The sequence below is a fragment of the Calonectris borealis genome, chromosome 6, assembly GCF_964195595.1.
Source record: "Calonectris borealis chromosome 6, bCalBor7.hap1.2, whole genome shotgun sequence".
NCBI classification, from domain to species: Eukaryota; Metazoa; Chordata; class Aves; order Procellariiformes; family Procellariidae; genus Calonectris; species Calonectris borealis.
Window position 1 is genome coordinate 11,635,793 of NC_134317.1, and position 23,943 is coordinate 11,659,735.

At 51.5% G+C, this 23,943-nt stretch overlaps 2 protein-coding genes across 2 annotated transcripts in view; one reads left to right on the forward strand and one right to left on the reverse strand.

Annotated features, from left to right (window-relative positions):
- Positions 1-23,943, reverse strand: part of PARP9 (poly(ADP-ribose) polymerase family member 9) — a 542,373-nt gene that overhangs the window by 505,754 nt on the left and 12,676 nt on the right. The window lies entirely within an intron of this gene.
- Positions 1-23,943, forward strand: part of ITGB5 (integrin subunit beta 5) — a 65,148-nt gene that overhangs the window by 24,011 nt on the left and 17,194 nt on the right. Inside the window, exons 6-10 of the mRNA XM_075152820.1 lie at positions 3,584-3,745; positions 5,208-5,303; positions 6,385-6,474; positions 10,448-10,582; positions 13,870-14,299. Coding sequence (XP_075008921.1) covers positions 3,584-3,745; positions 5,208-5,303; positions 6,385-6,474; positions 10,448-10,582; positions 13,870-14,299 — 913 coding nt within the window. The remainder of the gene's footprint in view (positions 1-3,583; positions 3,746-5,207; positions 5,304-6,384; positions 6,475-10,447; positions 10,583-13,869; positions 14,300-23,943) is intronic.

Below are 23,943 nucleotides of genomic sequence, written 5' to 3' on the forward strand. Positions count from 1 at the left end.
ATGTTATTCTGGAGGCAATGAAAGAGCCAGAGACAATAAGCCTTTATCCTGATGCTAAAATGGTTAGCCAGGAATATTAATCAACCTTCTGTAATTACATTTTCCATTTGCAGTGTTTTGGTTTTCTGCCATTCTTTAAGTGCAAGCATCATATGGCTTGGTGGTATGTCTAAGTTTCAGATCTTATATACTAAGATGCAGCAAGGAGATAATGCTGGATTAGAAAATACAGTGTCTTTTGAAATAGTTTTGATTGGTACTTGCTAGACACCGGTACATGGAGATGGCCAAGACATCTGGGAGACACTGAGGTGCCTTTCAGAGCTACACAAAACGAAGGAGGTTTTGGCTTTTAATCTCTAAGGCATACTTGTCTTGCACCTGTATCTGTTTCTTGCTTCCAAAAAGGTCTGCACCTGAGAAACTGGTAGGGTTTTAGACGTATTGATGAATCCAGGGGGATCTCCTGGCAGTTGATGTCTTGGCAATCGAATCCTTTTTATTCAGTGCCCAAAGCATAAATTTAGATATTTATTTCAGGCTTGGAAATACTGATGCAGGGTTTTGCCGCCTTTTCAATAGGGTTTGGAGGGCTGTGCTGGGCTGAGACAGCTGTGGCAGTTTTGCAGTCGCTGTTGGCTGTAAGGAGCGCGAAGCCGGCCTTTCAGGGTACGGGAGGCAACTGCAGCTGGTCGTAGGAGTAGGGGCAGGATCCGTAGTGTGCCCAGCCCTGCGGAGACACGTCTTCCCTCCTCACTCTGCTTTGCGTCAGGTCCCACCCCTGCTCTCAAAATCCTTTAGATCCCATGAGGATCAAAAACCAGATGAGGGGGTAGACGTCAGTGCAGGTTTTTGTGTTCAACGATCCCAGTCCAGTAAAAATAAATGAAAGTCTCTTTGGTTATTTGTTTTAAACGGAGCAGAGTGCTGCTCTGGGTTTTGCGGTGGAAACTGCATGCTGAAGAGCTGTATTTTCCAGCGCTTGCAAGCTGCTGGCAGAGGCAGCGTGAGATGCGGTGGCTCCTCGGCGTGCCGGCCTCTCCGGGTGCTTTTTCCATAGGTCTCCAGCTCTTTCGGTTTGGCATCGGCACCGGCTCGGCCACCCCATCTGAGACACCCTGGTCTGATGGTCCAAGGCATCGAATAGTCTCAATGCCTGGATATTGGCACCAACACTGTGGGCGCTTGTTGCTTTTTGGAAGTGAGCTCCCGAACTGAGCAACCAAAGCGATTCTGATGTTGTTTATGTGGGAAAGTGTGTGTCGGAGATGCGGAGAGTTTGTCTGTAAAGGGATTCTTAGCCCGTGATTTAAAGGTGGGCTTAGCAGGCAGGTGAACAGAAGCATTATCCCTGAAGTGGCTTCATAACTGCTGCTTGAATGCAGCTCGTTTTCTTTGTGCGTACCACATTTCTAAGGAAATGAAACTCAAATTAATCCTTTTAATCTCTTCAGGAGTTTCTTGGCCTTAATTGTTTAAAAAGAAAAGAAATCAGCTTTGGGTACACAAAGGAAAGTGAACTGGATGGGCCTCTGTCTGGTGGCTGAGTAGACCAACAGCTGCTTCTTGCGTTGTTAGAGCCGTAATCACTTTTGGGTTCTTAAGAAGTTAGATTTTGGCATGAAGATTTTGCCTTTTGTCCAGTGGGGTCACTTGAGTGGAATGACTCTTGCTTCCCAGAGCAAAAAAGCCCTCACTGCATACTGAGCTGGACTGTAATGTGCTGGTATGTGGCAAAGGATGTGTGTTGCCAAATATTTCTTCCTATGGCCTTACTTGCGTTGTATGGGTCTTTAAAATACCATTAAAGAAAAAATACCTTCTGCAATAGAGAGGAAAAAGAAATCTACTCTGGACTAGTGTCCCTGAAGCAAGAGTTATATTTATCGGAAAGATCAGCAGGCTTTGGGCTATGACTCACATTTGCAGGCGAAAATTGCACTGGCAGCCATGATTCCACATCCTTCTCCCTGCTCTGCCCTCTTGCCCTGCCCACGCCGGCACTTTCCATAGGAAGTGTCTTTGCAGCCGGGCTGCGGCAGCTCGTAGGCTAGCACCTTACTGTAAAACAAGGCAGATGTCAGATGTTGCTAAATAAGCTGAGCAGTAAGCTCTGGAGGAATTGGGTATATTCATCTGCACTGCGTTCCCGTTAGTAAGCTTTTACCAGCTTTTCCCTCATCCCTTTCCAAGGGATTTGCGCTGTTGCTCTGAGCCGGGGGCTGGAGGGAGGGGGATGCTGGATGTGTGGGGGGAGGGAAGGCATGGGCCTGCGTCTTTGCCGGCAGACGGGCAGGGTGGCCAGCCCAAGGGGAAGCTCTGGGAGATGGGGCTTTCTGGCTCCGGTCTCTGCCGTGGCAGGATCTCCCTGCCGTGGTTGGCAGGCGGGAGTTCAGCCTGCCCGGCTTGGCATGAGCTGGCAGTGGGAGCAGCCAGCGAGCGCAGGGGAGTGTGCTGCAGCACTATGGTTTCCAAAAATTTCCTTTGGGCTTCTCTGTTTCCTTCCAATTCCATTGCAACAAACTGCTTCAGTGTGCTGTTGTAGGCACAGAGCTGCTTCTTGGGCCGATGCAAAGCCGGAAACCTGGGGAAGCTCCGTGGGAGGGAAAGGTTTATCATCTAAATCTTATCCTTTTACTTGAAAAAAGTCTGTCCCTGCACCTTTCTCCATGGAAAGACGGTGATAATGTCTGGTCTCGCACAGAGGGACCAAGGAGGGCTCAGAGGACACTTCTTGTGCTGTGCTTGACATCTCAGTGCTTTCACAGGGACCACTAGAGCATGGCTTGGAATTAGCATGTTTTTAAATATGCAGAAGTTGCTCACAGCAGAGCTGTGCGGGGCAGTTGTGTGTGGATTAGTGCAGGCAACCACCGCCAAAGCTCCCACTGCCGCGCTCTGCTCCAGCTGTGTGCGTCCCTGCTCTTCTGGGCTGTGGTGCAGGGGGACTGAGCTGTTCCGGGCACGCGTAGTGGTGCACGATGAAATGGCAGGAGGCTGGGAGGCACCATCGCTTCCAGAAGATGTGTGCAGAAGGGGACCAGGGCAGAGTGCCTGTGCACGCATATGCACGCATGTGGGTGCACCAAAGCCACCCGCCTCGGGCAGGGACCTCACTTCGTGCATCACAGCTCAGAAACAGCCTTTATGAGCGGGCGGTAATGAAAATGCTGAGCGGGGATATTGCAGCTCTTGCTGTTGCCTTGGCCGCTTCGCGGAGCTGAGGAAACAAGGTCAGATTAAATGTGTGTGGAAGAATTTGGCAGGTCTCCTTTGGCTATAAAAGCAGCTGAAATTCTTATTCTTGGATCTGGGTAGAGAAGGTCTGGTGGACAATCCACATACCTCCTCATGCCTTTTTAAGTAAGTGTGTTGGAAGGAGATGTTGGGAAATGCTAGATGGGCCCCTGATATTTTGTTTTCTTGCCAGGGATGGGTGGACAGGAGCATGGTACTCTTCTAATTAGTGCTAACGGGTCTGCTGCTGGATGGGTGCATGCCTGGGACCATGTGCAGGGCGAGGGGCAAAGCGTGGGCTTGGCAGGGACAGACTGGCTGTCTCACGGGGTTTGTTTTCCCCCAGGAGAAGATCGGCTGGCGTAAGGAGGCATCTCACCTGCTGGTCTTCACGACGGATGACGTGCCCCACATAGCCCTGGATGGGAAGCTGGGGGGGCTGGTGCAGCCCCACGACGGCCAGTGCCACCTGAATGAAGCCAATGAGTACAGCGCGTCCAGCCAGCTGGTGAGGGGGGAACATGGGGGGCCAGCCCTTGGAGACTTCAGGGTGTTGGCGGACCTCTCTGGAGATCAGCCACCCCCGACTCCAGCAGCTTTTGGCAAACGCAGCCCCTGACCACCATGGTTTTACCTGGTCCTGCAGTTTGCAAATAAAATTTGCCATTCCCCTTGGGCATCCCCCCACGGTGAATGCTTCCGTGATGCTCAAAAACAGGTTAGGAGCTTAGCAGGTTTCTTCAGGGCTTGCAAGGGAGGGAAAAGTAACCTGGCATCCTGAAGAGCATCAGATTTCCTGCAAAGTGTAGAGAAAACATCAAATATGTCATCCCTTTCTAAAACGTCCAGTGGATTGTCAGCTTCTCCCTGGGGAGGCTGAGCCCACCTTGATGTGGCTACAATAGCAAGCACAACAGGATGCTCCTCTTATTCACAGCCTTTGAGCTTGACACTAACATAGGTCTTAGCAATAAATAGGCAAACGGGCCATTTTAATTTAAATTCAGTGGAGGAAACTCCTGGGGTGAATGAGCACTTGCCTGCCACCTAATTATCACATCCTTCTACAGAAGGGTGCTTTATTCAGCAGATCACAAGCACTACTTACGATTTTTGTTCCTGCACAGGTGTCACCCTGTAAGAGGAGGTGTTTCTGGGTGGCTGCATTATGGCCAGAGGCTAGGATCCTCGGAGAAACCCTCTTTCCACCCCCCAGTGCAATCCTAGCAAGTGTATATGTAAGGGAGTACAGCCCTCGTACTGATGTGGAGTTATGCTGGGTAGCTCGTGGGAATGCTGCCTTGGTGATTCCATGTTTGAATCTTGGAGGCCCTCAATCAGCCCTCCAGTCTGCAAGTAAACGAGGTGTTTTTAAATGAAGACAGCACTTCAGAAGAAGCCTGGGGTTTTAAACTCAAGCTGGTCTCCTGAAAGTGAGCCCTGGTTCATTGTTTTGTTGCTTGTGGGTAGCTAGAGTAGTATCTTCCTGCCACTCTCTCTGTCTGGGAAGTCTGCAGAATTAAAGAGCTTATCGTAATCTCTTTATGGATCCAGTATGGAGAAAGAGCAGGCAATGGGTGTTTCTGCTTTGGGTGAAAAATCATACATTTCCATTTACTGCAGTTCTAAATCTCCCTGCCTTGCCTCCCTGGAGATAGCAGCCAGCTTGTTACACACGTGCGTCTGCTGATGGCAAAGCAGAAGGAAAGAAATCCAGTGTTTCAGGTGTTGCTGCAGCTAATGGTGTTATCAGTCATATATTCTAGTGAAAGGTGTAGCACAAATATTTAAGGGATGACAGAATTTCTACTATTTCTGTTGGGATTGTGCTGGTACAGCAGGGTCTTCGTCCCGCAACGAAACATGCCATGTGCGTGGAAAGAATTTTGCTGTTGGGAGGAGAAGAGCAATGAAATTAGTCTTTGCTTCTGTGTTACCCATCAGTCTTTCCGCCCTTTTTGTGCCCCTAGGATTATCCTTCCCTGGCGCTTCTTGGGGAGAAACTGGCTGAAAACAACATCCACCTGATTTTCGCCGTTACAAAAAGTCATTACGTCCTGTACAAGGTAAGCGCCGCCGAGCTGCCTGGGCTAGGGGGGAGATTTAAATGCTTTGTGAAAGCATCTTCCTGCTGGCACCGTGGAGCGGAGGCAGCCACAAGCGTGCATGCATGCAGCCGCAAGCGCGCACGTGTGCAGCCATAAGCGCGCATGCACGTGGCCATGCGCTGCCCGCGGGGCTGGCAGGGGCAGGCGGATGCAGGCAGGCGAGGCTTAGCCCGCTGTCCCTCCCTACTAGTCCTTTCAGTGAAAAGCACTAAAGCTTCTTAGAGCAAACAGATATGTATGTTAGTGAGCTTGTGAAGACCTAAAATAGACTCCAGCTTAATCTTGACGTTCGGATGGCTGCCAGCCGTGCAGCATGCGAGAGAGCAGGAACCTGTTCAACCCATTCTGCAGTGACTTAATCCCATTACCTAATCACACGCAGTGTTTCTGCCCAGCTGTGTTTTTCCATCATGGAGTCCAGGGCCCCAACACACCACATACAGTTTGAACTCCCTCAGAAGGAAAAGGTGACCCAAGCCACAAGGACTGGCCTGTGTCTGGAGCTGCCCCGCGGGATTTTGCTCCTCTGCGGATGTGGGGAGGTGTTTCAGGCGACGTTGCTTTCGGAAACCTCTGCTCCGGCTCTCAAGGCTCGAGTGAAAACAACAAGCAGCCGCGTTGCTACGGTCGAGATGCCGCTGCTCGCCTGTGGAGAGCGGGAGGGCTGAGCTCATTCTCCACCCCCTCTCCGGGGATGCTCGCGGGTTGTGAGGCGAGACGGGGCAGCCGCACCTCCTTCCCCACGGTGACGGCTCTCCCGAGTGCACAGCGGCTGGGTCTTGCCCCCTGCGGCAGCAGACCTGGGTCCGTTAGTCCCCGTCCTGTGGCCATGAGCTTTGTTTAGCGTTTGACGTGCTGCATTAGCAATGCTTTGCTTTCAAAAGCTCCACGTTAACGGGAGCCAAGCCGTACCGTGTACACCACCGGACGATGGGGCAGGGTGTGTGGCTGGTATCCCTGGCGCAGGGTCAGTCCCTCCTCTCCCTCTGCTTTCCTCTCTGCATCTTAGCATTTTCTTTTCATTTTCTTTTTTTCCAAGAACTTTACCGCCTTGATTCCTGGGACAACAGTGGAGATTTTGCACAAAGACTCCAAGAATATCATCGAGCTGATCGTCAAGGCCTACAACGTAAGTGCATTTTAATACCGCAGCTGCTGTCGTGCAAAGTGCCAAGAGCTCGGCCGGCTCGCCTCTCCCCAGCGTGCTCCACCCGGCTTGGCCGCCTCCCTCCCTGGTCTTCCACACGCTGCCAGAGCTGGGGCATCCATCCTGGAGAGGGAAACAAGGTGTGTGAGGTGGAGAAGGAGCACGGGTGTATCCAAGGGAGCCTGCAGCGAAGCAGAGATTGCACCCCACGTCTCTCATGTGCAGAATTACCCTCAAAATACAGCCCGGATCTAAAACAATTGTCTCTCAGAGCACCCCACCAGTAGGTAAAATAGATTATTTCTTTGCTATCTGATGTTCAGAGGCCTCCCAAAGACGAGACCAGGCTCCAGCTAAGGTCGCATCCTTGTGTTAGTCTCCGTGCAGCACAAGTTGGTCCTCAGCACCTCATGAGCATCACCGTGTCTCTTGGGTCCCAAAGGAGCCCTGCCTGTGTGGCGTTTGCAGTGCAGCCTGCCCTGCCGCAATGGGGCCCATGAAGGACAGCAAAGGACCTGCAGTTGTACTGCTGACCTGTGTTGTCCATCTCCATGGAGATCAGGGGAGCAGATCAACTAAAAGTAGCTAAATTGCACGTTCATTGGGTAGTTAGTTGTCAACATTTCTGTTGACTTCTCCCTGAATTCTTATGGCTCTGCTCTTTGTGCTCCTGGAAGGATATTGCTGTTTTGGTGCTGGGCATGGAGATCTGACCCCGTAATGGGTCAGCCTTCAGGTAGGGTTCTTCATGCGTGAGACCTGTGAACACAGCTTTCGATGGCTGCAAGCTCTTTTTCTTGGTACTATGCTCATTAGTGCAAGGGAGTAAGGAAGGACTTCTTTGGAGAAGTTTACACATTCAGAGGTCATGTAGGATTGTGCTGTGCACATGACCTGTGACATTCATCTTTCCTTCCCCCACAGCTCCCTGCAGTTAAAGCAGCATTTGGTTATGCCCTTGGGAAGAGTGCTTCCCAAAGCTTCACCCTCTGAGGACAGGCAATGAGCAGCTAATGCTGCTAATGAGGCTCTGGAGATACTACAAAATAAAAGCCCAGTTGTCCCAGTTTGTCCCCTTGAGGAAGGAGGGTCTTGGAGCTAAGATGCTTGGCTGGGGAGAAAGAAATGAACATTCACTCCGTGTTGACTTTGCCTGTGGTCTCAGCGCCATCGCATGAAAACCTCCCTTTGCCTCAGTTTCCCAGCTGTAACATGCATCCATGCCTCCATTTCACCACCCCTCGAGCCTTTGCAGGTAGATATAAGCTGATGAAAACCATTGGAGATCTGACGCCCCCAGTCCTGCTCCCTCCTCTTTGCTTGTGAGCTTTCCAGTGCAGCTGGAAACTGCCAGGATGCTGAGACCAAGGTGCCCCATGGAAGGAGCAGTGTGGGATGAACTGTTGCTGAGACTGGGGCTGGTTTTTTTGCCTGTTGAGCTGGGTGGTGGGTGTGGGCTGGGACCCCCGGGCATGCTGCCGGGAGCTGGCAGCTCCTGCCTGTGCTGCGGGCAGCCCAGGGCCACGGGAAACCTGGCACCCGCCCAGCCCGTCTCCTCTCGCTAGCTTTGTTTTTTCCTGCAATGAAGGAGGAAATTCTCACTGAGGGAGAAGGCTAAAACTTCTGTTTCCCAGGTGGGAGTGAACCTTTTTTTATTCCTCATGGAAAGGAAACTCTGAGCCTGGAGAAACCCTTCATCTACAACAGGGACCATCTTCTCCTGTGGGGTGGCAGTGGCCTGGGCCAGGCTCAGCCTCTCCCCTTCAGTGCTTTGGCCGTCTCTGGTCCTCTCTTGTCTGCTTCTCTCCACCGATACGTACATCAGACTTGCTCAGGGCTTGCATTGCCCTGAGATCCCTTTCCCCCATCTCTTCATCTTCTCTCTCCCTTTTTCTTCTGCCCGGTGTGCTGTCACCCCTCCCTCATCTGGAGGGGCGTGAAACGAGAGAATGGGAACAGGTTTTTTTCTCTGTCTTCACTAAGAAAAAAACCATTTTCCCCCGGATCTCAACACGCCTGGGAGATGGAGAGGCTCCCGGGGGGCTGTGCCCGGGCTGGTGCGGCCCCGGCAGGTCTCTGCCCGGGCACACAGGCTGGGTTTGGACCGAAGGGAGCAAACAGGATGCTGGTTTAAAAACCACTTTCCTAAACCCAATCCAGGCAGGTCTCGGATGTGTTTCTCGTTACACCACTGATGGGTTTCCCGTGGCAGGCAGCGGGCAGCCTTCACAACAGCCACCCTTGGAGCCACTGCCGGTTCAGGATTTCCTTGTTTTTACACTGAAACGATCCATCCTTTGAATTTCTTTGGGGCTATAGCAGACAGCTTTATTTCAGGCAGAGACATTGCTCCATCTCAGGACCAGGTCCTTCCTCTAGGTCTCTCCAGCATCCTCTGCTCATCCCTGAAGGTGCAGCAGGCTTGGGGGCCACCAAAGAACACAGCAGCAAAATCCCGCAGTCGTCCTTAGTGGTGGCTGCGGTGCTGTGAGAAGGTATTGCTGTGTAACGGTGCAAAGTGGCTAATAATAATAGCATTACAATTAAGCTAATAGCATTACTACAGAGGGCTAACAAGAAATCTTGGCACCTGTATAAGAACATAGGAAGAGCCTACGCAAGGTCATAGTGAGGTCTTCCGCCGTGCCTCAGATGAGATCCTCTGGGCAGGAAGATGGGAGAGCGTAGCAGTGTGACAGCTAATTTCTATGGGATAATTTTGGGCAGAGCAGCATGTTCAGCTTTACCGGCACGTGTGGTGTTCATCCCGCAGGCGATGAATGCTCCGTATGGTCCAAATTGCCACCCCATGAACGGCTCCTCCATTACAGCAGAGGGATGGGAAATTATTCTTTTTTTTTCTCAAGGGCTGTTTAGATTCGCCTGGCCAAAACTTACTTATTTATTTCCTGCCCGTTTCCAAAAGCGTTAGCTCTTCGCTGGCACGTAAACCCTGGTTTTGTTATCACATGGACTTGCAAAAGGTCTGAATTAGCACTTTTCCTTAATCTGGCCACTTCGGTGAGGGGTGGGGACAAGGGGGGGGAGGGATGGAGCTGCAAGCTGGCTTTGGAAAATAAATGTCTTTGTACAAAAAACTCCATTTTGAAAACCTTTGTCTTTTTTGGACACCACTTGTAAAAAAATCAGTTCCAGCCATTGGAAGAATGAAACAAAACAACATCATTCCGAATTAATACTTATAAACTTCATTTTGTTTTGACTTAAAAAGTCTGTGTGTGCAGCAGGGCGGAGAGATGAGACGCAGAAGAAAGGGGGTAGGAGCATACCAAAACCTCGCTGATGGAAAACGTTTTTCACTTTGAAAAGTTTCGCAGAGAAAGAGATTTTTCATTTATTTTTTCCCATGGTGGTGTTTCCAGCTGATGCATCTGAAAGGGTACTTTTTGTTTGGCATTTTCTCTGAAGAGGGAAAATACATTTTTCTGACCAGTTGGGTGAAAACAAGAAAGCAGGACAGAGTTAGTGCAGCTTTACACCTTCTCTGTGCAGTACGACCAGTCAGGCTTTGCGCCTCGCTAAGGGGCTGGTTTATGGGGAGGAGGAGGTGCAGGTGTGCACACGAGGCTCTGACCTTCGGCTCAGAGATGTTCCATTTTGGTCGAGAATGTTTTCTTCCTTCTTTTTTCTTGTGCATCCATATCTTTTCAGTGCTGGCTACAGTGGTCATCACGTCTGTCCTAGAGGGCATAAGCCACCCGGAGGGGCTGTAGGCAGCTCCCCGTGACTCTAGTTACATCCATCAGAAGTCTCCTGAGCTGGTTAAGTCAAATGTCAATGTGTGTGCACGGGTGATTTTTTTTCATAGAGGTGCAGAGATGTCCTAACCGCCCCCTGGAAACATCAGAAGAAGAGAAACATCAGGAAACATAAAGCAGAAGAAACCCACCCGCCTTTGGGAACCTGACGGCTTACTTTCCCATTGTGTTTCTAGAGTATTCGGTCCAAGGTGGAGCTCACAGTCTGGGACAGCCCTGAGGACATTGGCTTGACCTTCACTGCCACGTGCCAGGATGGGTTGTCCTATCCCGGGCTCAGGAAGTGCGGGGATCTCAAAATAGGAGATACGGTGAGTCTGCCATTCAGTCCGTCCCCTGCAGAGGCTGTTTCACCCCCTGTGCAGCCGCTTACCTCTCTCAATGAGTGGTCCCGGGCGATAAAATACAGCTTTGCTCATCTTCCTCTGCTCTCCTCATGCCATGTCATGTTAATATGGAAACCCAGTGAGAGCAGCTCTGCTAAAAGTGGCTCTGGGTGGTGTAGATCAGCCCAAGGTCAGCTGTGAAGAAAGAGGGAATAGACAAGGCATCTTGTCTACAGCACTCTGAGCCAAAAGGTCTTGATCAGGCAGCAGGATGTGATAGTCAAGAATGGGCTTTTTTCTCCTCTAATTCCAGATATTGATGTCACGCTTTCACCTGTGACATTTTTATTGCTGGGTCTGCTGGTCTTTTCCTGGTCCGATATATATTCAAGGTTTTCTTGTTATTATTTTAGAATCCTGGCTTGTGTTAGCATCCTGGCCTGTATTAGGAATAGTGTGGCCAGCAGGAGCAGGGAGGTGATCGTGCCCCTGTACTCGGCACTGGTGAGGCCGCACCTCGAATACTGAGTTCAGTTTTGGGCCCCTCACTACAAGAAGGACATGGAGGTGCTGGAGTGTGTCCAGAGAAGGACAACGAAGCTGGTGAAGGGCCTGGAGCACAAGTCTTGTGAGGAGCGGCTGAGGGAACTGGGGTTGTTTGGTCTGGAGAAGAGGAGGCTGAGGGGAGACCTCATCGCACTCTACAACTACCTGAAGGGAGGTTGTAGCGAGGTGGGGGTCGGCCTCTTCTCCCAAGTAACCAGCGATAGGACGAGAGGAAATGGCCCCAAGTTGTGCCAGGGGCAGTGTAGATTGGATATTAGGAAAAATTTCTCCATCGAAAGGGTTATCAAGCATTGGAACAGGCTGCCCAGGGAAGTGGTTGAGTCACCATCCCTGGAGGTATTTAAAAGATGCGTAGATGTGGCACTTAGGGACATGGTTTAGTGGTGGACTTGGCAGTGTTACGTTAGCGGTTGGACACGATGATCTTAAGGGTCTTTTCCAACCTAAATGATTCTATGATTCTAATCTAAACCTGTCTTTCCCGGAGTGAAGAGGTCATGGTTAACTTCGGAGCTATTGCAAAAAAAGACAGGGTGCTCAGAAAGGCGGCGACCCTCCTCTCCTGTGTTCAGTTCCTAGGGTTGTTGGATGGCAGCACAGACTAAAAATATAGTTTGCCCCTTAATGTTAACAGTATACATGGCATAATCCATCCCGTGCTTTAACCACAGAAGCTAAGCTTTGCTTGTTAAAATTTAATATTGATACAGATAAATGAGTTGCTGGGCTGCAGGGCTGGAGCAGGAGGGGCTCAGACCAATGGGGAACCCCCTCCCCTTCTCCAGAGTTTTGCTGTCTACCAGGACGCGGGTGCGGGTTCGTTAGCAGCCTGATTGCCTTATTTGAGAAGAGTGGCTCTGCAAACATACCAGAGCTCTCAGCGCTGAGGCATATAAAAATAGTTTGAAAGAGTCAACAGTAGCTGGATTTTTACCCTGCCAAATAAGGATCATGTGAAGTGTTAAAAAGGGAGGTGGCCTCAGCTTTTTTAGCTGAATTTACTGGATCTCCACTCAGCGGGTAAAATCAATCCCTGGAGCGTTGCCACACTAGGCACGTGCCCTCCTTGTTCCCACAGCAAAGCCTGAGCCCCCGAGGTAGCAGAGTTAATCTGGTGGTTGAGCCTGGGCTCCCGGCTTTGGCACGAGCAGGGGGGTCGCTCCAGCCGCTGCAGCTCGTGCTGTAAAGGGGTTTGGCAGCGGGTACGTGCGTGCCCGTATCCGCAGAGGCTGATGGCGTGAGCGGGAACGACTGGCTGTCCCGATCCGGATGAATTGGGGGTACCTTCTGCCCAGGCAGCAGTAGATTTGGGGTGCAGCAGGGAGCCGGCACTGGTACCTCTCCCATTTTTGGTGCACCGGAGTATTGAGGTGCCTCCGCAGGCAGACATGCCACGGGAGCACAGGGGTCCCATCCCTCCTTACCCCCTTGTTCAGCTGCTCTCGGCCCCATTACTTCCACGTGAATGAAGATTTGATTCCTGGTAAGAAAGTTTCCCCAAAGAGGATAATGCTGGCACTGGATCCTAATCTGCTGGCTTTAGTTCTTGGGGCGGGGGTGTCAGCGAGTGAAAGGGAGCAGGATTACCCTGATCCCCTTAGCTTGCTTTCTGATCTCCTTCTCCTCTGTAATTTGAGCTCGTTGCCTAATTGCTTCAGGCCTTGGGAATGGGAGGGGGTCAAAGGAGGCTTCATGGGGTGCAGCTCTCCCGGCTGGAGGTGGCTGCTGCCCCCCCCCATCCGTCTGCATGTCACCTCTTGGCATGCGGGCAGTGAGAGCTCGAGGTGACCCCAAATGATTCCAGAGAAAAATCATTCCCTCCTGATGCCTAGGAAAGGGGCTCGTTTCCTTGGAATAAGGTCAATCCTCTTTGCTAACCAGCAGCTCCAGGCCGTGCTGGCTGGCCTGAGACCCCCACCAAACAGCAGGATTAAATCGGGGGCCAAGCAAGCAGCCATAGGACAGACTTGGTTTTCCCAAGGAGAAAATCCCTGACACTGGATTGTAGCAACAGAAAATGAGTAGGAGGGTGATGTATAACCATATAATGGTGTAAAACCCTTCTGAAGCCAGTCTTAACAGAAGCATCCATCATAAAATGGCCCGTTAGCAGCGTGCTGAAAGCTTGGGACTGTGTGACTGATGTACATCTCTATGTGCAGATCAGGATTCCCATAAAACCTTCTAAATCCATGATCTTGTAGGCACCTCGGGCCCTTGTGCTGCATTGGTTAAATCCTTGCTAGTGCTTGGTTTCAGCAGTTTATTATTTTTAGTAGTATGAAAACCGGGCTATTTGCTAGAGTTTTGCCCTGTTTATTTCACGGGAATAGGCAAATTCCTTCCTGCTTCACAGAAACCAACGATCCCTGATGGGGAAAATCACTGCTAATAGCTGACAGTAAAGAGTTTTAAAACATTAAGGATGCCGAACCCCTCGTGGGACTGGCAGATGTCGGTGCATTGAGCTGCGGATGCCCTTGCTAGACATGCAGTTGTTTGGGGGGTGTTTTGCACACCTGGGAGTGGAGCTCAATGCCCTGAGCGTGGCCCTGCTCCAGGGAATCGCTCCATGGCTTTTCCTTGGGACATTTGCCCTTCCCTCCTGCCTTCCTTGACGGATGTTTTGGGTTACACCCTTGACGGATGTTTTGGGGTTGTGCGTGTTAACTTCCATTTCAACCTGCCCCCCCCCCCCCCCCCAGGTTTCCTTCGAGGTGGCCGTGGAGGCACGGAGCTGTCCCGCCGAGGACACCTCCCACGCCTTCACCATCAAGCCCGCCGGCTTTCGGGACACGCTGGAGGTGGCGGTGACCTACAACTGCCTCTGCGGGTGCACCGGCCATGCTGCGCCGGCCAGCGGCAAGTGCAGCGGCAACGGGACCTACGCCTGCGGGCTGTGCGAGTGCGACGCCGGCTACCTGGGGGCCAAGTGCGAGTGCGAGGAGGGTGCCAGCGGGGACATGCACCACGCCATGTGCCGGGAGGCGGAGGGCAAACCCCTCTGCAGCGGGAGAGGGGAGTGCAGCTGCAACCAGTGCCTCTGCTACGAGAGCGAGTTTGGAAACATATACGGGCCCTTCTGCGAGTGCGACGACTTCTCCTGCGCCAGGTACAAGGGAGTCCTCTGCTCAGGTAGGAGCCTTTCCTCCCTTCTGCCCTCCGCTTCACGGGGATGGGGAAACCACCCCGAAACGGGGAAGGCTGCTGGGCTGGGGTGTGCAGGGTGTGTGAGGGGCTGTGCCTGCCCCGCCTGCCGAAATCTGCCCTGTTTCTGGAGGGATCTGTGCTCCGTTTCTTTTCTTTACGGAAAAAAGGAGGCAGAGGTTTTAATTGCATTCACACTAATGAGCAAAAAGTGCATTAACCTCATCAGAACTGAGTTTCCAGCATTAGAGTGAAAGGCTGTCTCCTGGCAGGCTTGTCCTCTGCCCGGGTCTCACGGAGATGAGCAGAGTCTTGGCTTTGGTGTTGTTATTTTGACGTAACCATGCACATCTCTTGCACACTGAAGTATATCCCTAGGAAAGAGTAAATCAGCACAGGCTTGAATCCTCTGAAGCTTTTTGGTGTCTTCTTAGGTTGGATTTCTTCTACGTGTGCCATCCTTCCCTGCGTAGGCAGAAACAATCTTTTTTTAAAGATGAAGCATTTGAAGTAATCTACTGGTGCAGCGCAGGTGGAAGGAAAGGTTGTGTTTCAGTCTGTTACTTATTAGAGAAAATTTGTGTTGAAGATTCCTAAAGGTGTTTTACATACAGATTTTTCTGCCCACTGGGAAAACAAGTCATTCACTGGGAAAGATGTAGCCAGGCAGCTTTGCTTAAGCAAAGGTAGAGGAGTTATTTAGCTGTGTGTGCTAAAATGGCTTTAATTCCTTGTCAGCCCGAGGTCACATAATTTACCTTGCACGTAATTGCCTGGATTAGCCCTCGGACATAATTCCCTCAGTTGGAGCTGGGCAAAAGGTTATTCTTTAAAACTTGCCTGCTTTCAAGCAAGTGAAATATTTCCTTAACTGAAAATCTTGGGCAAAATTTCCAAAACAAGCATAAGCTTAGAAAAATAGCCATTTTTCACGTTTTCTCTGGGGAACTGGTGGGTTTTTCCCCACTGTTTATGTTGTACTGCATGTTTCCGAGCTGGGCAGTAAGTGATGGGGCACCTTTTGGTTGCAAGTTTCTGGCTGTTTGAGATGATCGTGTTGTTAGGCGAGTAGAGGATGTTCGTGCTTATTTTCCTTTAGCCTGGCTAGTGATGTTTTGGCACTGCTGAAGATGGCGCAGGCGATACTCCGGGTTTTGGCATCGCCCTGGGTCTCCCCACTGCAGAGCTGTGAGAAAGGCCAGTACCACCTCCCACAGTGACTGTTCTGGACTGGGAGTGCTGGAGCTCTCCCTGCTGATGCAGGAGCAGAGAGAGGGGTGAGCAAGCAGGAAAAAGGTATATTTTAAGGTAGATGGGGGAAAAAATAAACTCAGCTGTGTTTATTGTTCTAATTAAAAGCTATACTGCCTGGGGGCTCTCCATATGACCATATTGCTTTGGTAGCATCATCCCACCCAAAAAGAATATATTTATTAGCAAGCAGGGCAGTGACATTATAAAGAGAGGTTGTAAGTTACTGGTGTAGCGATTGATACTGCAAGAGAAGTGCCAAATTTCCATTTGCTCAAATTTCCAAGTGCTCAAATTTCCATTTCATCAGGAGAGCCAGAGCTCTGCCACTCCACAGGAAAACAAGCTGCGTGTCTTCTGTTGCACCTGCTTTCTTCTGTCCCTGTGGAGGCCTTCTGGTGCTGGGAAGAGCAGCATAGCTGGTCTGAGATTTGCCAGAGTTTTTTTAAGTCATTTTAAAGTCCTTTTTATAGCTATGGAAGAAAACAAAGGGTATGCTGAGGCCAAGTGGCCTCCTCTTTGCTCCAGGGGTGGGATGGACTTTGGCACGCCTGTGTGGGGTGGGGTGATTCTCCCTATGCCTCCTGGTATTTCCATTGCTGTTGTTTTGTTGGCTTTTTTTTTGTTTGTTTTTTTTTTTAATTCCAGCAGTTACGATGCTAAATCTGAGCTGTAGCAAGCGCCGTGCCAATGACATAGCATTTTGAGATGGTTTTGTCAGCCCAAGAGGCTTGGGGCTTCTCCAGCCCACCAAAAGTGTCTGAGCTTGCACAGTGGGGCTGTGCCCAAAGCTGCCCCTAACAACCAGTTACACAAGCATCTCTGGTAGCTTCCAGCAGACGTGTGCTCTCTCCTCCCTACAAATGGGGCCTTCTTGAAAAAGGCCGTGTGTTTAACTCGGCACTGAATGTCTCAGTCCACCAGCTTATGTAGACTTGGCAGCCAGGGGAGTTTGGGTCACGCCTCGTGTGCAGGATGTCCCCCGGGGCGGCCGCGCAGGGTCCGGTCGCTGCTTTTGTTCCTGCAAGGGGGAGAAATGACACCCTGCCCTCCCTCTGTCTTCTCCTGGGTACAATGTCTGTCCCTGAAAGGCTCTGGCATCCCGGTGCCCACCACTCTCGCAGGCTGAATCCCATCGTGAGGGGAAACCAACAGGTTTTAGCAAATGCAGAAACCAAAAAAGCAGCGTGTAGGCAGCTGTCGTTTTGCTGCAGATCATTGTTGTCTCCGTCCTTGCTTGGGAGTTGCTTGGCTTGGACCCATGAGGGGAACTCATCACTGTTGTCAAGGGCTTTATTTATACTGTGTGAATCTTCTGGTAGTGTGGAAGGCACTTAGTGCCTCTCAGTGCATTTCTGATGACTGTATTTTGAACAGTGTTTTCATCCCAAAGATACCCAACCTCAATTTTAGCACATGGGTTGCGGTGTCCCCCATTAAATGCATTTACGCCTGCCCAAGCTGTTGAACGAGTCTGTATCATGAACCTCTGAGTGCCCATCCTGGCCAGAGCAGGTGGGAGAGCAGCAGGTCCAACCCAGCCCGAGGTCTGGGGGAGCATGAGGAGGAAAGCACATTTTTCCAAGCTGAGAAGTAAAAATCCACGCATGCAAACTGCTTTGCATTACGTGGCCGTGCTTTTTGCATGCCTCAGCTCAGAGGCACTGTGAGCCCATCACCAACCAGCCTGGGCATTTCTTCCTTTTATGATCCAGTGTCCCGGTTGAGTTACTGCCAGGACACAGGGCTGGGCGGCAGATTGCGCTCAGACATCCCGTATTCCCGGCAAAAGCCACAGCAGGTTTGAAATACTCTGAAACAAACTTTGAGCTTTTTGTTTCACGCTACTCAGTCCTTTGGCCAGCAAAAGCGTTTTCATTCCTGGGTCCATTTATAAATATTGACACCTCATTTTGTCAGGGTTTGAGAGGAAAGATGACTACAGACAGTACTTGTACGGATCCTGTCCATTCATGGCCCCGCATGAAGTGGAGAAGCAGATTTTGGGTGGGAGATAATCTGAAGGAGAAGTAAGAATTTGATTCCTGTTAGTGGGAGGTTTAACGTGCCTCCTGCATCTGTGAGGTGGGCAGGAAAAGGAGTCATTTATAACATGTCGTAAATGTTGATTCAAGTTGCATCCAACTCTTAGTCGATGCTGCTTCGTCACTAATAAGTGGCATTTGTTGTGCTGCTCCCCGAGTCCAGCTAACAGCTCCAGAGTAGTTGTTTCAAACCATTAATCCAGCTTTTGGAAGGGCCATTGGCGATGGCTTGCAGAAGTGCTCTGTTCCTCCAAAAGAGATGCAAACGGGTTATCCACAGCATCGTGCTCCGACAAAGCAGGCAGTCGCTTCCCAAAGCCTTGAACGCTTCGCTCCCCATTTTTCTCCGCATGGAGAAGTTGCCCTCTTGCATTGAGACCTTTGGCATGCCGCTCTGGCCTCTACTCTGAAATGTGGGTGGCTGCGGGAGAGGGGAAGAGAGCCCCCCGGCCTGCCGCCTGCCCCCCCGGCCTGCCGCCTGCCCCCCGGCCTGCCGCCTGCCCCCCGGCCTGCCGCCTGCTCCCCTGCTGCTGCCTGCCCCCCGCCCCCCGGCCTGCCGCCTGCCCCCCTGCACCCCGGCCTGCCGCCTGCTCCCCTGCTGCCGCCTGCCCCCCCGCCCCCCGGCCTGCCCCCCTGCCCCCCGGCCTGCCGCCTGCCCCCCTGCCCCCCGGCCTGCCGCCTGCCCCCCCGGCCTGCCGCCTGCCCCCCCGGCCTGCCGCCTGCCCCCCGGCCTGCAGCCTGCTCCCCTGCTGCCGCCTGCCCCCGGCCTGCAGCCTGCTCCCCTGCTGCAGCCGTGCTGAGGAAGGGGCAGCTGGCCGTGCGGCCCAGTGGCTTTTGAACCCCTTGGCTGCCTGCCAGGCAGTTTGACAAAGGAGGAAACATCTCGGCGCTAATTGCATTCCTGAAGGTCCCATAAAACTCGGTGGCAAGAGCGGGGAGAGGCCCCGGTGAAGGCATCACATGTTTGCCTCTAATGAAGAAAGACTGGCCCGCCGGAGGCCGAGCTTCATTAGCTTCAGTGCTGCAGACCTATTTTTTTTGGGGGGAGGGATGCAGAGTAGTACAGCATTGTCTTTACTTTGGTGTCTCTAGAGAAATTTCGCTTTAACCATCAGCGCTGTTACCCACCCCGTGTGGGTGTCGTTTGTGCGCTCTTTCAGCCCAGGACTGTGGTTGTGCACTGGAGCATCATTACCAAGGCGAAAATAAAGAGCGCTCGCCACGCTGCAAGCTGTTTCTCCTCCTAAAATACAAAGGATCTCATCCTGAAAATCCGTACTGCCTGAGCCACACACAGACTGCTTGGTGCAGCTTTGTGGGATCAGGTCTTTTGTGGTTTCTCGTCTCCATTTTTTTTAAAATTAGACAATAAATCAGATTTATAAACACTTTGCAATTGTAAATCAAGCCCTGCAACTTCTCTCTAGCTCTTAAGCAGCTGAGAGCATCTTAACTGGTTAAGATGGCTAAAGATCGTGGCTGGCTAAAGTACGGCGAGATGGCGATGCCTCGGAGCGCGGGAGCCGGGAGTCCGGCCTCGCTTGCCGGTGCAGGGCTTCCAGTGACATGAAAAGCTATAGAGTATCGGGTGTCAAATTTGCAAATACATGCAAGTGCCAGAATCGCTTCTGAAATAGGATTTAGGAAGTGACAGCTCATTGAAAATCCGTGGCTTATTTCGCAGAGAATAGCCAAGCTGCCGTGCGATGCGACTCCCGCTGCCCTGCAGAAACCACTTCAAAAACTGCTGAGGACGTGTAAATCCTCAGTATTTATTTCTGAATGCTTCCCTGTGAGGTTTTAGCCTGTACTAAGGCCCAGTGAGATAAGGGTTTTTGTTTGTTTTAACGCAGCCTCAAATTAGAAATCTCACTCCCACTTCTGCAATTTGTTTTTGGCGTTCCCTGTCCCGGGCGCCGTAACGGCGTTCCATAGCTCTGCCTTTGCGGGAGGTCCGGTGGGACGATGGCTCCGGTGCCAGCGTGGCAGTTTCTGGTCGTGGAAATAGAGCCCGGCGCTTTGAGTGCAGCGCTCAGATTTGATGGCACCACTGGTGTCTCCACCCTGGTGTTTCTGGTGAGACCTGTTACCATACAAATCACTGAGCCCATGGACACATCTTACGGAAATAAACCTTTTTCCACACTTACTTTTGTAGCTATTATTCACCTGCCCTGGGTAGTGCCTGGATGGAGGATGCTGGGGTGTATCTGAAGGCTCAGATGTGAGACTAAAGGTGATCCAGTTTTAACAAATATTTCTCTCTTAATTCTCTTTGTTCCTCGCATCTAAGCTTTAACCAGAAGCTGCTGTTAAGAAATAAACGGATAGTATTTGATTTATTAACCTCCGAGGTGCGGGTGATGGGTTGAGCGTGGTTTGGGGAGGATGGGGAGCTTGCCTGTGCCCGCTGCCTGCGGCCCTGCCAAGGGGGGGTGGCATGAGGCAAATGTAGCCCCTGCCAGAAGGGAAGCAGTGGCTTGCAGCAGAAAGAGGATAGGGAATGGAGCCTAAACCACATCTGCAATGTTTTCTTTTAAGTCACATCAAGTCTTGCTATGTTTAGGTTTTTGATTTGGGGGATTTTGGGGGTTTTTAATTTAGTTTGTGTAAAAAGGCGGAATCTGAGCACTGCCTAGAAAAGTGGAGAAGGGGAAAGACAAAAGGGATATAAGATGTGGAAGTTAAAAATAATCCTTTGGCTGTTGCTAAGTGCTTGTGCAGCCGTGAGCCACGCAGCTGCGGAGGAGATGTGGCTCCGTCTCTGGGGCAGCCAACCCGCAGGTCATTCCTGCTCCGCTCCCTGGGCCAGAGAAGGATGGGGGAGCACACCAGTATTTTTGAGGCTTATTTTGGTGACAGAGGATGCGGTGGCAGCTCAGGTCATTACGGTGCAATCTCTCGGTGCCACTTGCTTTGTTAGCAGTCCCAGTCGTTAGCAGCAGGTGGGCGGCTTGCGGGGGGGCCAGGCAGCGGCTGCATGTGCTCTTGGGGCTGCAGGGCTTGCGGGGGGGCCAGGCAGCGGCTGCATGTGCTCTTGGGGCTGCAGGGCATGCGAGGGTGGTTTGGGGTGAGGTGAACCTAGAAAAATCCTCTGAACCTAAACCCTTTTCGATTAGGGCAGGTTATAGGTTGTGCGAGTGTCTCTTTTCCCCACTGAAGAGCAGGGTATGGGACAGGGAGCTAAAAACCAGATGAGGTTGGGCTAGAAAAAAGAGGTGTGTAAGTGTCATCACGCCGTGTGGGGCACAGGGTGCTCATTGCTCCTTCTTAGCAGCCAACAAACCTGGTGTCAGGCATCTTGAGGTCTCCTGCCTACGGAGCTGCTGCATAGCCCAGGGAGACCTTATGGCCAGAATAAGTAGCGAGGAGATGGCACTGCGGTAGCATCTCTCTTTTAAGATGTGGTCAAGATTCACTCAGGCTGCACGTTTATCCTAGAACTTCCTAAAAGCCTTTCTCCTTGCTGCGTTCCCATTCTGCCTTGGCTTTTATCGCCTGCAGAAGCTGCTCAGCCAAAGCCCTTGTCCCGAGACATCTGCGTGCCTGAGAAGAAATGCATAAAACAAAAAAATCCCCCTGAATAAGAGGAAAAAATAAACCTCTGACTTGCTGTGTTCTGTAGAGTGATGAACTGAGGCCGGAGCGCCCATGCCTGGCGTCGCTGCTGGGTGGGCATCCCCTCTCCAGCTTACATCCCCCCTCCACCTGTGAAACATTTTGGCTCCAACAAGAATAGACTGCAAACATTTAATAAGAAACTAATCAAATGGGGGACCTCCGCTGTCTTCTTCCTTTTTCGGGGTTAAACTGTGAAGCTGGGCATGTTCCACTTACTCTCATCATGTGGATTAGCGTAAAGAAATGTAAGGTTTAGGTCAGCTCCATTTACTCCCATCCAGTGTGTCAGTCTAAAGAAATGTAAGGTCCAGGTCATCTGGGGCAGGCAGGGCTGAGGGCTGTGATGGGGATTAACTGGAAGAGCAGTCAACTGAATTCACCTTCATCCTGCTCGGACCGACGCTGCTCTCGCCCTGCGTACAAGCTCCCTGCGGATGCTGTTGGCCATGCGTCCAATGTCATTTGTCTGCGTGACAGCATCTAAGCCCCAAATGAGGAAGAACTCCTCTTTTTATTTTTTTTCAGAAGTGTGTTTGTGTAAACCAGATGTTTTCTGATGGCAGTTGTTGATGCTCCTGTTGATACTCCTGCATTCCTGCTTGACCTCCTGTGGAGCGCGGGAGCTGCCCACAGGGAGGCAGAGCGGTGATTTGGAAAATGTTTTGGGGAGGCAGAGCGGTGATTTGGAAAACGTTTCCACAGGCGATGAAGGAACTGTGGAGGAGCCCACCGCTGCCGGCACATGAGGGATGTTGGCTTTTAGGAATCACTCCGGTGACGGGAGCCGGTAGCCGAGTCCTGGGGTCATGCTGGGCTGCTTCTCATGGTGCCTTCCCGAAAGGTCCGGTCTGGTCGTGCTTGGCCTGGGGGCAGTGAGCTCTGAAAGCAACACTTGAAACCTCTCAGCCTTTAATGGGGAATGTCATTGAGAAACTCTCTGCTCTTTACACAGTGTGAAGAGGATGAGAAACCACAGGGGCGCGTAGGGGACGTGCTAACCCGCTGTGGACAGCCCGCGGTGCCCCGTGCTTACATCCTGCCCTTCTGCGATGGGAAGCAGGGACGCCCAGCCCCGGGCTCCCAGATGATTTGAAAGGGTGGAGAGAGACTCCCCAGGAGCTGTGCAAGCAGCTGGCTGGCGTTAGCATCCCTCTTCAGCAGCGTTTGAATTTTCCTTACAAGCAAGGGGTTCCCGAGCATCAACCACTATTATTTTGGAGGGCTGTGGCGAGGCAGGGAAGTGGGGGCACTCACGCCTTGTCAGTGTGTTACTGCTGACCACTGATACCCGTCAGCGCCTGTTAGTGGACTGCTTGTTATCTGTAACAGAGAAGCCAAGGAGGATTTTTATTTAAAACACATCCTCTACCAATGCGGGCTTTCTGGGTTGTGTGGATGAGTTTTGGCTCGGGCACAAGCTCCCTCCCCTTGGCAGCCCTAAGTCGAGAGAGATGGACACCCCATAAACCACCGCCTTCAAAGGGACCTGTCTTTAACGCTGTCTTACTGGCATCTGTGCAGCCAACCTCTCACTCCCGACAGCTCCTTCACTCTTCGCAGGTGTCTCAGCCTTAAGGTACCAAATTCAGCTGCGTGTCCCATGTGGTTCCAGGTCTGCTCATCTCCAGGAGCTGTGGCTCATAGCCCCGGTGCAGAGAGGGGCTGAGAGCCGGGTGGGAGGGGTTTGCATCCCAAATTTCATCTTCATTTCTCTGGCATGCATGTCCTCGGTGGCCTTTTGGAGGAGCATGGGGGTGACTCAGTGCACGTGTTTCCGCACATCTCCAGTCCTGGGAGGCTCCTGAAACCTCCCTGCCACTTCCCCCTGGGGCATAATTTCCACCCTTCCCCAATCTCTCTCTTCTGCTTCCTCTCTGAATTGACTTTTTCCCCTTTAACCTGGTTTCTGTTCTCTTTCCAATTTAATCCTGAGACATGTGCTGCTCTCCTCCGAGAGCCTGCACCTCCCTGTCCTGCTCCATGCCTGTTCAAAAGGCTGAAGATCCCAAGGGGTTCAAATTGCCGCTGGGCTGGGGCAAATGGCACAGGGTGACCCTCGCCTGCCAGCCATGACCTGCGAAAGCATGGCCAGTGCTTATAGCTGCAGTGTGTAAAAAAGCCCGGCTACCCCGCCTGATTGCTCTGCTAACGACCTCCCGTGTGGCCCGGTGCAGCTGCTGTGGTTCAGCTCAGAGGTGGCTGCCTTTCAGTGCAGGTAGATGGTTCTTAGCTAGAATGCTCTGTGCTTGATGTATATGCTCCTCTGGATTTCTTTCTCAATAAATAAATGCAGTATTAAGTGTTACACCACCAGGCATTACCATTACCTCGTTGCCTGTTAAACATTATTGATTATTTGGGAGTTGGACTTGATGATCCTTATGGGTCCCTTCCACTCGAGATATTTTATGATCTTTGCATGGATTTCTCACAGGAACACAAATGATATTTCCATTCATGTTTCTTCTCAGTGCTGTGTTTATTCTTCATCTTCCTTTGTGTTTCTGGCAGCAGGTATACCCTGCCTGCCCTGCCTTGCTCACGCCAAGGGTTTGTGTTGGTTGTTCACAGCGAAACAGCAATTGAGTTGGACTTTCTTTCCCCAGCGGATCGAGTACTGCTTCGCCAGAGTTTCCATTCCTGGCACGAAAGGACAAGGCTGTCTTTTCTTACCCCTCCTTTCCCCCTGCCCGGGCCCTCATTGCTGTCAAAATC